This window comes from Phoca vitulina, unplaced genomic scaffold (assembly GCF_004348235.1).
Source record: "Phoca vitulina isolate PV1807 unplaced genomic scaffold, GSC_HSeal_1.0 scaffold108, whole genome shotgun sequence".
In the NCBI taxonomy this organism is placed as follows: domain Eukaryota; kingdom Metazoa; phylum Chordata; class Mammalia; order Carnivora; family Phocidae; genus Phoca; species Phoca vitulina.
Genome location: NW_022589811.1, coordinates 1,188,931 through 1,201,429, shown reverse-complemented (window position 1 = coordinate 1,201,429; position 12,499 = coordinate 1,188,931). Strand labels below are relative to the sequence as shown.

General features: G+C 51.4%; 1 protein-coding gene across 1 annotated transcript in view; it reads right to left on the bottom strand.

Moving 5' to 3' along the window:
• Positions 1-36: 36 nt before the first annotated feature.
• The window catches only part of MYO1H (myosin IH), a 44,654-nt gene continuing 32,191 nt past the window's right edge, over positions 37-12,499 (bottom strand). The window contains exons 19-31 of the mRNA XM_032398014.1: positions 12,315-12,428; positions 9,806-9,882; positions 8,401-8,469; positions 6,815-6,899; positions 6,220-6,379; positions 5,297-5,380; positions 4,411-4,504; positions 4,162-4,217; positions 3,266-3,401; positions 2,846-2,916; positions 2,608-2,705; positions 1,665-1,764; positions 37-638 (exon numbers count right to left, since the gene is read on the bottom strand). Of these exons, the coding sequence (XP_032253905.1) occupies positions 612-638; positions 1,665-1,764; positions 2,608-2,705; positions 2,846-2,916; positions 3,266-3,401; positions 4,162-4,217; positions 4,411-4,504; positions 5,297-5,380; positions 6,220-6,379; positions 6,815-6,899; positions 8,401-8,469; positions 9,806-9,882; positions 12,315-12,428 (1,171 nt within the window). The 3' untranslated portion in view covers positions 37-611. The remainder of the gene's footprint in view (positions 639-1,664; positions 1,765-2,607; positions 2,706-2,845; positions 2,917-3,265; positions 3,402-4,161; positions 4,218-4,410; positions 4,505-5,296; positions 5,381-6,219; positions 6,380-6,814; positions 6,900-8,400; positions 8,470-9,805; positions 9,883-12,314; positions 12,429-12,499) is intronic.

The window sequence follows — 12,499 nt, the reverse complement described above, 5'->3', positions numbered from 1 at the left end:
GGGGTTCACAGCAAAGAGAGCAAGGCCTCTACCCTCCAGTCATTGTGCTTTATCACCTTGAAGTCTCCGGGGACGGCGGGGGTCATTGTTCTAGTAAACCCTGTAAGGAAGTCTTAGGTGGAAAGCAGAGTGAACCAGCTGGGGTTGCTGCTGCTTTAATGGGGGCCCGGGACAAGAAAGAAACACACCCAAGGCCTTAACATTTCTGCTACAGCTCCCCATCTGGAACCCAAAGTTCCATTTAGTTAAAGCAAAACCCAAAATTTGCAGCTTTATCAAATTGTTCCTCAGGGGCAGCTTGACAAAGGTAGAGGATCTGTTGCCCACCCTATGATGACATGTTCAAGTACCCATCGAGGGAAGGACCAGGTAGGGACATTGAAACCCATCCCCACAGGTGACTTGAGTTTGGGCCCCTGAAGAGGACCTTTTCCTTTAGTGCCCCAGTGCTGCTGAGAACCGGGAGATGGGCAGATGCCACTCAGTTTCTTCAGAGGTGCTCCTTTGCCTAGAGCTGCTGGGACTTCTTGCCTTGAAGGTGTAGCTCCTTGGACAGCCTCCCGCTTCCTCGGTGCTTTCCTCAGCCGGAACAGAGATGGCCATGGGCGAGGTCAAGAGGACTTCGTGCGGACCGACACCTTGGGAGAGCGCCCACACTTAGGTTAGAGACCCTTCATGACCCAGCAGCGGTGCGGACGAGCTTCTAGAAGCCAGCCCCACCTGCCACCGAGACAAAGGGCATTTACAAAAGGACTCAATGAGGCTGCTTAGCATTTTCAGCTCGAGCCAGTCAGGTAGACAAGCCGTGTGACTCCCAAGACAAAATCATTCTTAAAGGTTATACCCCCCTAAGACAGCATGTAAACTGAAAAGTCACCTGATAGGTTACATCTGAAATGATACTTCAAGATTTTATCTTTTCCCTGAAGGAGTTCAGGGGCAATTGTGTTATGAAAGCCTTTGGGGTCCTATTTATACCCACAAAAACAGTTTCACAGTTAAGGGGATGCAAATGGAAGTATGTATGAGACACCCCATATATTGACAGACAAAACTGGGTGCACCTACAAAATACATCTGAGAGATTCAGCCCCCTCAGGTTTTAATCTGTCATTTCCTAGCAAAATGGGATCAAACTAAGCCCGGCGTACTACATGGCCAGTGAGAGCTGTGGGACGCCCGGCCCAGCACAGTGGGACCGGCAGGGAGGACTAAGCACCGAGCACCCAGCCTGGACTGCACCAGACAGCGGTCAGCTCTGCCCTTCAGACCTGACACGGCTCCCATTGCGAAGCCCAGGCCACATGCCCGCCAGTCACAGCACAGCGTCCAGGGCCGAGACTCCGGACCAGGTATGTTCGGAAGCTCGCTGGGAGAGCCTTAGGCCTTGGCCCTCCAGTGAAAAATTGGCTTTGGCATTTAAAACCGAGGAGATATTTAACGTCACCGTCCTGTTCACTAACAACTAGAAATGGGAGGTAAACTTGCCTTCTTCAAACCCTCTCATTCCTGTGTGTGAATGTGTGTCTGGCATCATACCTTCCTGTTGTTTTGACGTAGAATCGGGAATAGAGGGAGACATGAAAAGTCTAGAGGAGGGTTGAAAATGGTCACATTTTCATCTATATTCTCAGGAAAACTCACCTCCCGCCACAGCCACTCACCACTGTTAACTGGCCGTTTTTATCTTTATAGATTTGTTCTTCCGGTCCTGTGTTGAAAACTATCGTGCCTTTTTTTCCAGGACTGATACAAAACTGTAAACTGAAAACACACCAAGTAATCAATTACTGACGTTCTATTTTTCACCTTCGGTCTATAAAAGAAATTCACTTACGAGACTTTACTAGCTTCGAGATCAAATTCCCGTTTGTATTATTACAGAGTTTTAGTGCACATTTGAGTCCTCAAAAGACAACCATTGCCACAACTGGGAAACTTACCCCGTGTTTCTGTGGCTGTTCTCAGATCAACTTAGTATATTCAGTTCTTCAGGGGGCCAGTCTGCCGTCTGAAGGACCACCTATGTATGGTCCTGCTGAAACGCTCACGGGGTGGCCAGGTCTCCCCCTGGGGGGAGCGCCCCCACTCTCTCTCCCTCTTGCACATAGGAATTTGCCTACAGTGGCTTGAGACCCACTAGGAGCAGCGGGAGGGGGGAGGGAGGCAGGCTGCTTGTATGGGGGTCCGGGAGCCTCTGGGATTCAGCCCCAGGAACCCCCACACCGTCCCTGACCAGCCAGCTGACACGGGGCCCGCTGCTCAGCCACCTTGTGCCCGTGAAACTGAAAACACGGCCCCTCCTTCAGAGATGAGAGACTCGAGTAAGAGCACCCTCTGTGCCAAGTCTTTTTCCTCTACATCCTAAAGAAATGTTACCGCTGTCCCCTCATCAGTGTGGTAAGCAGCCTGCCAAGCTGCGGCCCATGGTGCTCAGACAACAGGCCTCAACCAGCGAAAGGTGTGGCTGTCACCTGCCCTGGCCCAGAGGGCCACCTTCCCCTGGCTGACAGCTTCCCCCCAGGGACGGCAGGCCCTCCTTGGAGAACTGGGCCGCAAGCCCCCGGCTGCCTTGGTGAACGGGCGATCGCCGAAGAAAGCCCCTACCTTCCCTGAGCGACATTCACCACGTTCCCCCTCTTGAGCAGCATGACGAGCTTCGTGACTGCTTCGAAGACGTGCTCACACTGTAAGACGGTATCCCCCTGACGAGGAGAGGACGTGGCAGTTTCAGAGGCCGCGGCCTTGAAGAAAAATACTCTTCTGGACGGAGGCTTCCCAGCGGGCAGCTCAGTAGCACGGCAGGGTCTCCCTCCTCCGGCAGGCACGGGTGGCCGTCACTTACCTTTTGTTTGTGGTCCTCCGGCGAGACGTGAATGACCAAGATGCCATCACTGAGGCTGCTAGTAGAGACACCTTAGGATAGACCCCAGAGTTAGGGACCAGGAACTGGACAACTTGACATTCATGCAGAAAAAAGAGGCGGAGGAAGGGCACACCCCAGCAGTCAGCATGCTAGGAGGCTGTGAAGGGCTGCGCTCGGAATAAAACACAGGTCATCGGAGAAGGTGACTGTTGTCCAACCTGGGGGAAGGGGCGGCCGCTTTCATTTATGCCAGAAAAAAGAGGCCCGGGCCAGGCCCAGGCAGCCCCAGGCTTTCTGGGCACCCTACACTCTGTCTTCCAGTAGAGGGCGCCTTCCTTACGGGTATTCCCGGGAGCTACGTCCGCCCCGTGAATGGCCTGAAGACAGCCTGCTTCTTACCTTTGAGTGTTGAGTATTCTATTTTCTGCTTGATTTTGGCAAGCTCCACTACGTAAGCCGCTTTCTGAGTCAGGAGGAGTTGGCGCTGCCGGGCCTTGAAGCCTTTCCTGTCATATTTAATGACCGGGATACCATACTGCAAGGAGAGCAAGGTGACCCGTGGGGGGACAGGGCGGAGTACGGACTTCCTTGTTACCCCAGACTGCTAAGACCAGTTACTTCAAGCACTCAAACAGAGAGAGGCTCAGATAAACTGGTATTACCACACAGCGCTTCCCACCATCGACCGTTCCGGCCTCTCAAGACCCCCGCCATCCCCACTCACAGAAGGACAGAGGCAGCAAGAGCTTAAGGAACCTGCCCAGATGGCGCTCAGCTAAGTTACGAAGCCCATGTTGGCACCCTGCCAGACCACTTCTAATAGGGGGTATTCAGCGATTAAGTTCATGGCTGCATTTCGCTCAATTTCATAGAAAACCAAACCCATGGGGTACCTGGGTGGCTGAGTCGGTGAAGCATCTGCCTTGGGCTCAGGTCATGATCCCAGGGTCCTGGGATCGAGTCCCGCATCGGGCTCCCTGCTTGGTGGGGAGTCTGCTTCTTCCTCTCCCTCTACCCCTCCCCCCTGCTCGTGTTCTCTCAAATAAAATCTTTTTAAAAAGAAAGAAAACCGAACCCAGTTTCTAGGTGACAGATAAGGACCGTAAGAACAGCAATAGGTACCTAGTGGTCACGTGGGCCCCATAGTCTTCGTTAATACCCAGAGCATTACAGTCGAGAGCCCGGCCCACCCACATGCACCCCTGCATTTCAACAGTGCTTCCAGACACTCTTCATACAGAAAGCAGACCTTGTTAAGGGAATCCTGTTGGACCCAAGGACCCACGTTTCCTTACCTGGATTTTCTCATTGCTAATGAGTTGAAGCACTTTGGGATTAATGTCTCCTTCATCTGGGGAGGGAACCAGAGCACAGCAACCATCACTAAATACCATGTTGGTGCCAAAGCCACTAGTATCTGCTGGGTTTACGCCCCTCTGTGACCCAAGATCTCAGCTACGGTCAGGACATGCTACGGAGTCAGGCATCTTCTTTCGACTCTTAAAATAGGAGAAGCAAGTGCACAGATGGAAAAATGTACTTACCGATCCGACTGTTGGCAAAGGGCTGGCTTAAGACTTCTGCATAACCTTCTTTCTTTCCCCTGAAGAGCTCACTTGTAACCACCTTTTGCTGCATCTGGTAATAACAGAATTGGAAGTACAAAGTGGTAGCCACGAGGATCCTTGGGACAGAGGCCCCTTAGGTCCACAGGACAGCTTACTTTCCTTGATAAGCTGTAGTGGCCTCGTCCTTCTTTGGCGCAGAAATCATAACAGGTTCCAGGCTTTGGCCAAAATGCCCTAAAAATTATACCAGCAGAGACCGGAGCTGACACTTAAGGCTGGTCCATTGCATGCTCTTCCCAGAAGTGGAATTTTCAGAATTTCAGAGAGCAGTTCCTTTCTTCTAGGTCAGAGATCTGCAAACTACAACCCGAGGGCCAAATCCAGCCTGCTGCCCACTTTTTTGGGTAAGTTTTTGGGCTTCGTTGTTCGTTTTTGGCAGCACGGCTCTGCCATCCGTTTATATGTTGTCCCTGGCAGCTTGTCATGCTCTGCTGGCAGAGTGGAGTGATTCTAACAGCGATCATGTGGCCCGCAGACCCCAAGATACTACTCTAGTGCTTTACAGAGAAAGTCTGCCGACCTGCAGATAAGCATAAACCAAACCCTGCAGCAGAGAAGGCGTCCTGCATTCTGGGCAGCGTAGGGGACCATCTGGATCCTGTTCCCATGGCAACAATACGAGCAGCATTATTTGTAACAGCTGCCCTGGAGCCAGGGCTCTGTGCCAAGTGGCCTAGGCGTGTTTAGTCCTCAATACACGTTCGAGGCACGGGCCAGTGCGACCCTCGCCTCCCAGGTAAGACCAGCCCCGGCCCCTCCCCCACCTGGCCACCTACCCGTGTGCCCCCCGCCCCGTCCCTACCAGCGCTTTCCTCTCGGCTGTGATCCCGCGACAGTACTTCCGGACCAGGTTCCTTGTGCACATTTTCCTGAGCAGGTCCGACGCCTGTGTGGAGAACACACTTCTGTCCCACCCGCCTTGCGAACACCCAGTTCTTGGCTGTGGCCACCAAGACAGAGGCTTTGAAAGCACAGTTGAATCCAGTCTCATGTAAAATACAGCATTGGGGCACCTGGGTGGCTCAGTCGGTTGAGCGTCTGCCTTCGGCACAGGTCATGATCCCAGGAGCCCGGGATCGAGCCCCACATCGGTCTCCCTGCTCAGTGGGGAGTCTGCTTCTCCCTTTCCCTCCCACTCCCCCTGCTTGTGCACTCTCTCCCCCTCTCTGTCAAACAAGTAAACAAAAATCTTTATAAAAAAAAATTAAAGTACAGCATTAGTATTTTAAACTCCAAGAAGGCAGCTCATCTGCCATTCTTGCACTACTTTTTCACTGTTGCTAAACTACTGGTTCTTAAACTTGAATGTGTTTGAATCATCCGAGGACCTGGCAAAAAAGAAAAGGACTCTTAAAGATCCTCCGTAGACCCAGGCTGGGACCCAGGCTGGGACCCAGGATCTTACAATGGCCCCCACTGTGCTCTAGACACAGGGTCCTTGGAACCATCTTTTGAGAAACACTTTTCCAGGTGACAGTCATTAAAAGCCATCGGGAAGGCTACATCAGGATAGGAACTATTGACAAGTGCTCTGTGCAAACAGACCTCTGTTGGCTTTAGAGTATGAATTTAGAGGAGTGACATTTCTTGTGTAACAGCCTTGCAAAGAAGTGCTTTACTAAGGGCAACCCTTTCCAGCCAAGGGAAGCTGCACGAAGACACACAAAAAAGCTGAGCCCGCCAATGCCCGAGTCACTTGCAAAGGAGTCGCCGTTCGGTCCTCACATTTTCCAAGATGCCAGGAGGCCTCAGCCAGCTCTTGTCCAAGACATTCTTTGGGACATGATACCGAAGATTCAAGATGTAATTCTTCCGCATGAACACGATAAACTCCTCATTGTCGGGGCAGAGGGGTTGGTTGCGGTTGATGAATCCCTTTATGAACCTGAAGAGGCAAGCGTTTTGTTAGCTTTCTGGCCCATTTCTGCACTGGGACTCTCTCCACCTGTTTGATTTCAAAGGAGGCCAAAACGGTAGAGATTGCTTTGGTCCCCACGCAGGGCGACAGTCACGTAGCCCATGGGTCAAGTCTGTCCCAAAGATAGGTTCTATTTCACCCACACCATTTTTTTTGTTTGTTTTGAGCAGTTTGAATTAGTTGCTAACAGCAACTGGCATCGGAAGGCAGCCGACCTTGAGACTTCTGAACTAAGAGAAACTAACGAGCATAGTGAATTATGATCACCGTCAGATTAGGGAGCTCGGAGGAAAGCCACGGAGCGGACTCCCTAAGGCCTGACATCCTGGACGGAAGCTTAGCTTTCTGCACAAAGCTGAAGAACTCAACCAAGTCCGCGATCACCTTCTGCAGAGAACTCACTTCCTCACGGTCCGCACAGCCCACTTTCTCCTTCTGGCCGCCTTCCGTGCCAGGGCCCCACGCCAGTGCGCTTCCAGTCTGATGGCTGAAAGAGTTCACTGCTAGCATTAGAAGATGGCACAATCACATTTACATTAAAAGGCTTTCTTCAGAACCGCTCACCCCCTCCCCCAGACATCCAGACGCCCACCTCCGCACTCTCAGCCAACACCCCCCTCCCCGGGGTTGCTAAGTGTCTGAGTGTAGCAAGTTCCTATCTGGGGGTGCTCAGGCCACCAAACCAGGGCAACCGAGGAATCCCGGCGATGCTGTGGGAGGCTTCAAGAAGAGCCCTGAAATTGTGTGAGGGGGTCAGAGTTTCCCCAGGTCGTCTCGAGGGGCACACGTTAGTCGTGGGGCTGCATTTGGCTGGTCTCATCCAGTGTATGCTTTAGTTGTCTACACTTAAAAATTGACACACATCAATTGGGACACACAGATTTCTGGCTTGTTTCCCAATTTTTAAATGCTTTTCATATTTCGTTCAGTATTCCAATTTTTAAAAAAAATGTTTTCTGGGGCACCTGGGGGGCTCGGTTAAGCGTGCGACTCTTGGCTTCAGCTCAGGTCGTGATCTCATGGGTTGTGGGATCGAGCCCTGCATCAGGCTCTGTGCTCAGTGTGGAGTCTGCTTGAGATTCTCTCTCTCCCTATCTCAAATAAATGGATGAATAAAATCTTTTTTTAAAAAAAATGGTTTTATTCCTTATCATAGCAGCACTGTTTTCTGTTCCAAAAACAAATAGCTGCAAAAACCCACATGTCCATCAACAGAACGGCTGGATTGTGGTATACTCATACAGCACAGGGGTCGGCAAACTATGGCCCTCAGGCCGGCCATCTGTTTTTGTCAATAAAGTTTTATTGCAACAGGACTCTGCCCATTTATTTATGTATTGCCTAAAGTTCCTTCCCGCTACAACGTCAGCGTTGAGAAGCCGTGATGGGGCCAGATGACCCACAAGTCTCAAGGACCATCTGGCCTTGAAGAAAAAGTTTGCCAATGTCTGAACTTGTGCGATCCTGTGCAGCTACGAAACTAAACGACCAAATCTACACATGGCCAACTGGTTGAATTTCGGGAACAAAAATGTCCCTAAAAATACAAATGGTATAATTTTACGTAGTTCAAAACATGCCAGCCACTAAATATATCATTCAGTGATGCATCCATAGATGGTAAAGCTATCAAGAAAAGGGAAGGATAAAGGCAAAATTCAGAAGAGTGATGTGGGCGCGGGGTGGAGAAGGGACTGGAGTGCCACAGGGAACAGGTTCCCGGGTACTTGTAGGGTTAGTATCCTTTTAAAAAATTATTCTTTAAACGTGCACATGCTGTGGATGAAATAAGCCGCATCTGTGGGACCCAATACGGGCGACTGGGTTACAATCTCGGGTCAACAGAATAAAGACGAGCCACACCCGGGTTCCAAGGACAGGCAGGGGGAGAAAAGCCACAAAGGAGGCTGTGCCTCTAGGTGCCGCACGGGTGCGAGACACAGAACTCTGGCTCTTTGCAAACGGGCAGGATTCTGTGTCATTCTTACCTGCTTGTCTTTTTTTCACATACACTCTCCTTTCTAGGCAGGCTTTGTATGTGGCTTGGATCCTCGCAACTGAAAATAAAAGTGCTGGTGAAACGGCTTTCAGTTGTGCAACTGTGTAGTTGTGCTCTTCAGAGGGGAGGTCAGAAGAGGCCTCGGGGTGCAGCCGGGCAGGGGTGGGAGGGGCTGGGGTACAGGAAGCCTGACTACCAGAAGCTCCTGGCTCCCTCCCTCAAGGTAAAGAACAGACTCAGTGGTAAGAGCCCCCCACCCGGTCTACTGAGGGCCTGCTGGCCCTGGGTTCCAGGCTAGGCACTGTTTCATCTGCACACCCACCCCTCGAGGCAGGTGTCAAGTACCTGCTACAAATGGGCGTGCAGGCTCAGGCGATGGAGACACCTGCAGGGCACCGCAGTGCGACTACTGAGGAGGAGTGTGAACCAGGGATGCGGGACCACGTGGACACTCACCCTGGAGCTTCTCCCACCACCTCCCTCCACCTGGGGACCGAGTCCCCACCACAAGCCAAGCCCATCCAGGGCCCCCCTGCAGACCAGCGGCATGCCATCCCCCTGGAGGCTGATTAGAAACGCTGACTGAGCGTGCCCCGCCCCACCTGCAGCCAGCACCCACCCAGTCCCAGGTCCCGGGATCAGTGCGTGCTGCTGTCAGGGCCAAAAAAAAAAAAAAAAAAAAATGAGATCAGCAAGCACAGTGGTTACAAGCCCAGGTCCGGAAGCCAGAGAGACCCACGTTCAAACCCCAGCTCTGCCGCTTACTAGCTGTGCAGCCTTCAGCAAGTTACCGACATCTTGGACCTCAGTTTCCCGGAATGTAAAGCGGAGATACTATGACCATGTAGGTTTGTTCTAAGAACACACCGAGGTCCTGAGTGCAGAGGACTTAATATGCAGCAAGCACTCATCACTCAACAGGGTAGGTCTCAACAAAGCAGTTGAGATTTCAAGGGAGAAGCCCCCCCCCCCTCCAGTAGCCTAAAAAAGATGTTGCACTCCCCCCCCCCCCCCCTATAACTTTCCCCCTTGACTGTTCACACCCCCCCCCCCCCCGCCCCCGGCTGTAGGCTTCGAAGCGATACCTTCCAACGTCAGATACCCGTACGAATGAAGTTTTCAAAGCTTAGGCCCTGGTGTGGCACGAGAGTTGGGTCCTAACGAGAACTGGGACACAAATCCAGTGTTCAAGTGTCTGGGCACTTAACATCCATGACTGCCCTCCAAACGGGCATTAAGGCATACATCCACGTGTGTCTTATAACCCCGTATCCTGTTTTGGGTTTCCAAAGCCAGCGCTTCTGACACCGTATCGAATACCACGTGTAAGGCGTCTCCCAAGCTAAACTGGTTCGTTTCACACTCTACTGAAGTCAGGACAGAGAAAATCATACCTAATTGATGTTTACTAAATTCAAAGGCATCTTCGGTGGCAAACAGAGTTCTGGGGAAACGAATGAATATTTTGGTTCTAGAAGTGAAAAGAGAGATTGTTGTAATGATTAACTTGGTTGGTTACCACCTGCACTGGTTTCAGTAGTATTCCCTCCCCTGGAGCCTCAGAATGTGATCTTATTAGGAAATAGGGTCTTTGCAGACATCATGAAGATAGGGACTGAGAGGAGATTGTACGGAATTAGGGGTGACCTAAACCCAATGAGCGTGTGCCTATACGAGACAGAAAAGGATACACACACACAGGGAAGTTCATGTGAAGACGGGGCAGAGACTGGAGGGACAGGGCCACAAGCCAAGGAATGTCAGGAGTCAGCAAAAGCTGGAAAAGGCAAGGAAGGATCCTCCCGCAGAGCCCGCCGACACCTTGATTGTGGACTTCAAACCTTGAGAACTAACCGTGAGAGAGTACTTTCCTGTTGTTATAAGCCAGCCAGTCTGTGGTCCTTTGTTAACCAGCCTCAAGAAACTAGGACACCGATTTAACCTGACGTTACTTCCCTGGGCTTTGAAAATTGATGACAAGGAATAGGAGTCTAATTATAAAGAAGATCCCATCGACCAGCAAAGATCAATTATCAATATCCTCGGGCGCCTGCGTGGCTCAGTCGTTAAGCGTCTGCCTTCGGCTCAGGTCATGATCCCAAGGTCCTGGGATGGAGCTCCACATCGGGCTCCCTGCTCTGTGGGAAGCCTGCTTCTCCCTCTCCCACTCCCCCTGCTTGTGTTCCCTCTCTTGCTGTGTCTCTATCAAATAAATAAATAAAATCTTAAGAAAAATAATTATCGATGTCCATCACTTCCTGCCTGGCCTACCCACCCTGTGAGGGAAACTTCCCAGGGAAGCCACCAGGGGGCAGCAGTGCCCCATGCTGCGTGATCCCACATCCCCATCCCAGATTACGGAATCGGGACAGATACCACCTATGACCACCTATGACCTCCGTGGTTGGCCTCCCTCAGGATCCCCTCAGGGATCTGGCTTGCAAATGTAATTAATTCTTGAAGCAGGGCCCAGGACAGAAGTGTAAGGATGGAAAAGGACCAGGGTGGCCACAGAGGGCTATATACAAGTGGGAGTTAGGGGTTGGCAGGCAAATTCCATTGATGGATTCGAAGGCAGAAATTTCCTGCAGCCTGGGAATGCCCCCTCTACATCCTTGGGCACTGTTCCTTACGACCGCATCAACCCTGACCGAAATGACTAACAGGACAGACTAAAATCTTCCCGGTTCACCCCACAGAGTTTGCCTCAACGCTATCAACATGTACTAAAGTTCTCCTGCTCCTAGACAGCTACAGCTATAGTAATGTGCTCACAGTTCTGGAACACCACCTTCCGGGATGCCACAGGAACTTTCACAACACTTTAAGTCCTAATACCCCCTCTGAGAGGTCCTGCGTGCATTTGAACAATAAGAAGACCAGGCAAACTCATTTTGCAGGCAAAGAGGTGCAACCCAGCCCTGGGTCAGCTTCAGAAAACAGGGCTCCTTCCTAACTTCATCTCCTCCAACATCCTTCCAACCACCTGGAGCTTGTGATGCTGTGATTCATAATAAGAAATACATATTTTGTCTTTGTCCCATTCTAGAGCCATAGCTCCCCAAACCCTTATAATTAGAGCACTAGGGGCACCTTTTGTTATAATATTTGGACTTTGTTCCTGAGATAGTTTCAAAGTGATGCAAGTGAAATGGGTGTCTTGCTACTTATAATAGATCCCTTTCGACCACACCACACCTGAGTTTATGCAAAGGAGGTGATGTCCACCAAGTCCCCTGGATAACCTAAGGATGGGGGCTGGTTGTCAGGGGAACCAATCTTGAAATGAGAGGCTCAGAACTTTCAGCCCCACCTCCAGGTAGGGGAGAGGGGCTGGGGGTTGAAGTGATGACCAAACGGCCAATGGTTTTATCAACCATGCCGTGTAATGAAGCTCCCATAAAACCCCCAAAAGGACACGGTTTGATGTTCTGGGTGCACCTGGAGAGACCATGGAAGCTCTGTGCTTTTTCCCTATACCCCGCCCTAGGCATCTCTTCCATCTGGCTGTTCCTGAGTTCTATCCTTGTGTAATAAGCTGGTGATCCAGTAAGTAAAATGTTTTCTGAGTTCTGTGAGTCTCTCTAGCAAATCCGTCAAACCCAAAGAGGGGGTCCTGGGAACCTCCAATAGATATCCAGTCAGCCGTCAGAAGCCCAGGTGACAGTGGGGACTTGCAATTGGCATCTGAAGCGGGAGATAGACAGTCCTGTGGGACTGAGTCCTTATCTTGCGCATCTGACACTTCCAGGGGTGGAAAGTGTCAGAATTGAAGTGTAGGACACCCAGCTACTCTCAGAAGTATTGTGGAATGTTCTGGGTGTGAGCAAAGTACTGAGAGCAGGCACACACAGGAGTTTTTCCTCTACAGAACTTTTGAACGGGGATTTCCTGGCCGCTTACCTCCCTAACTTGTACTCTTCCGGTGCGTAGCCGATGTACTGGATTAGCCGTTCCACGCCCTCTGCTGGGGGCCCATGCCAGTGTGGCCAGGTGTCTGGGCACAGGGACTTGTACCTGCAGAGAGGAGAGGCCCTCTAGAAAGCCATCGGACCCGACACTCGCCCCCCCCCCCCCCCGCCAGAGGT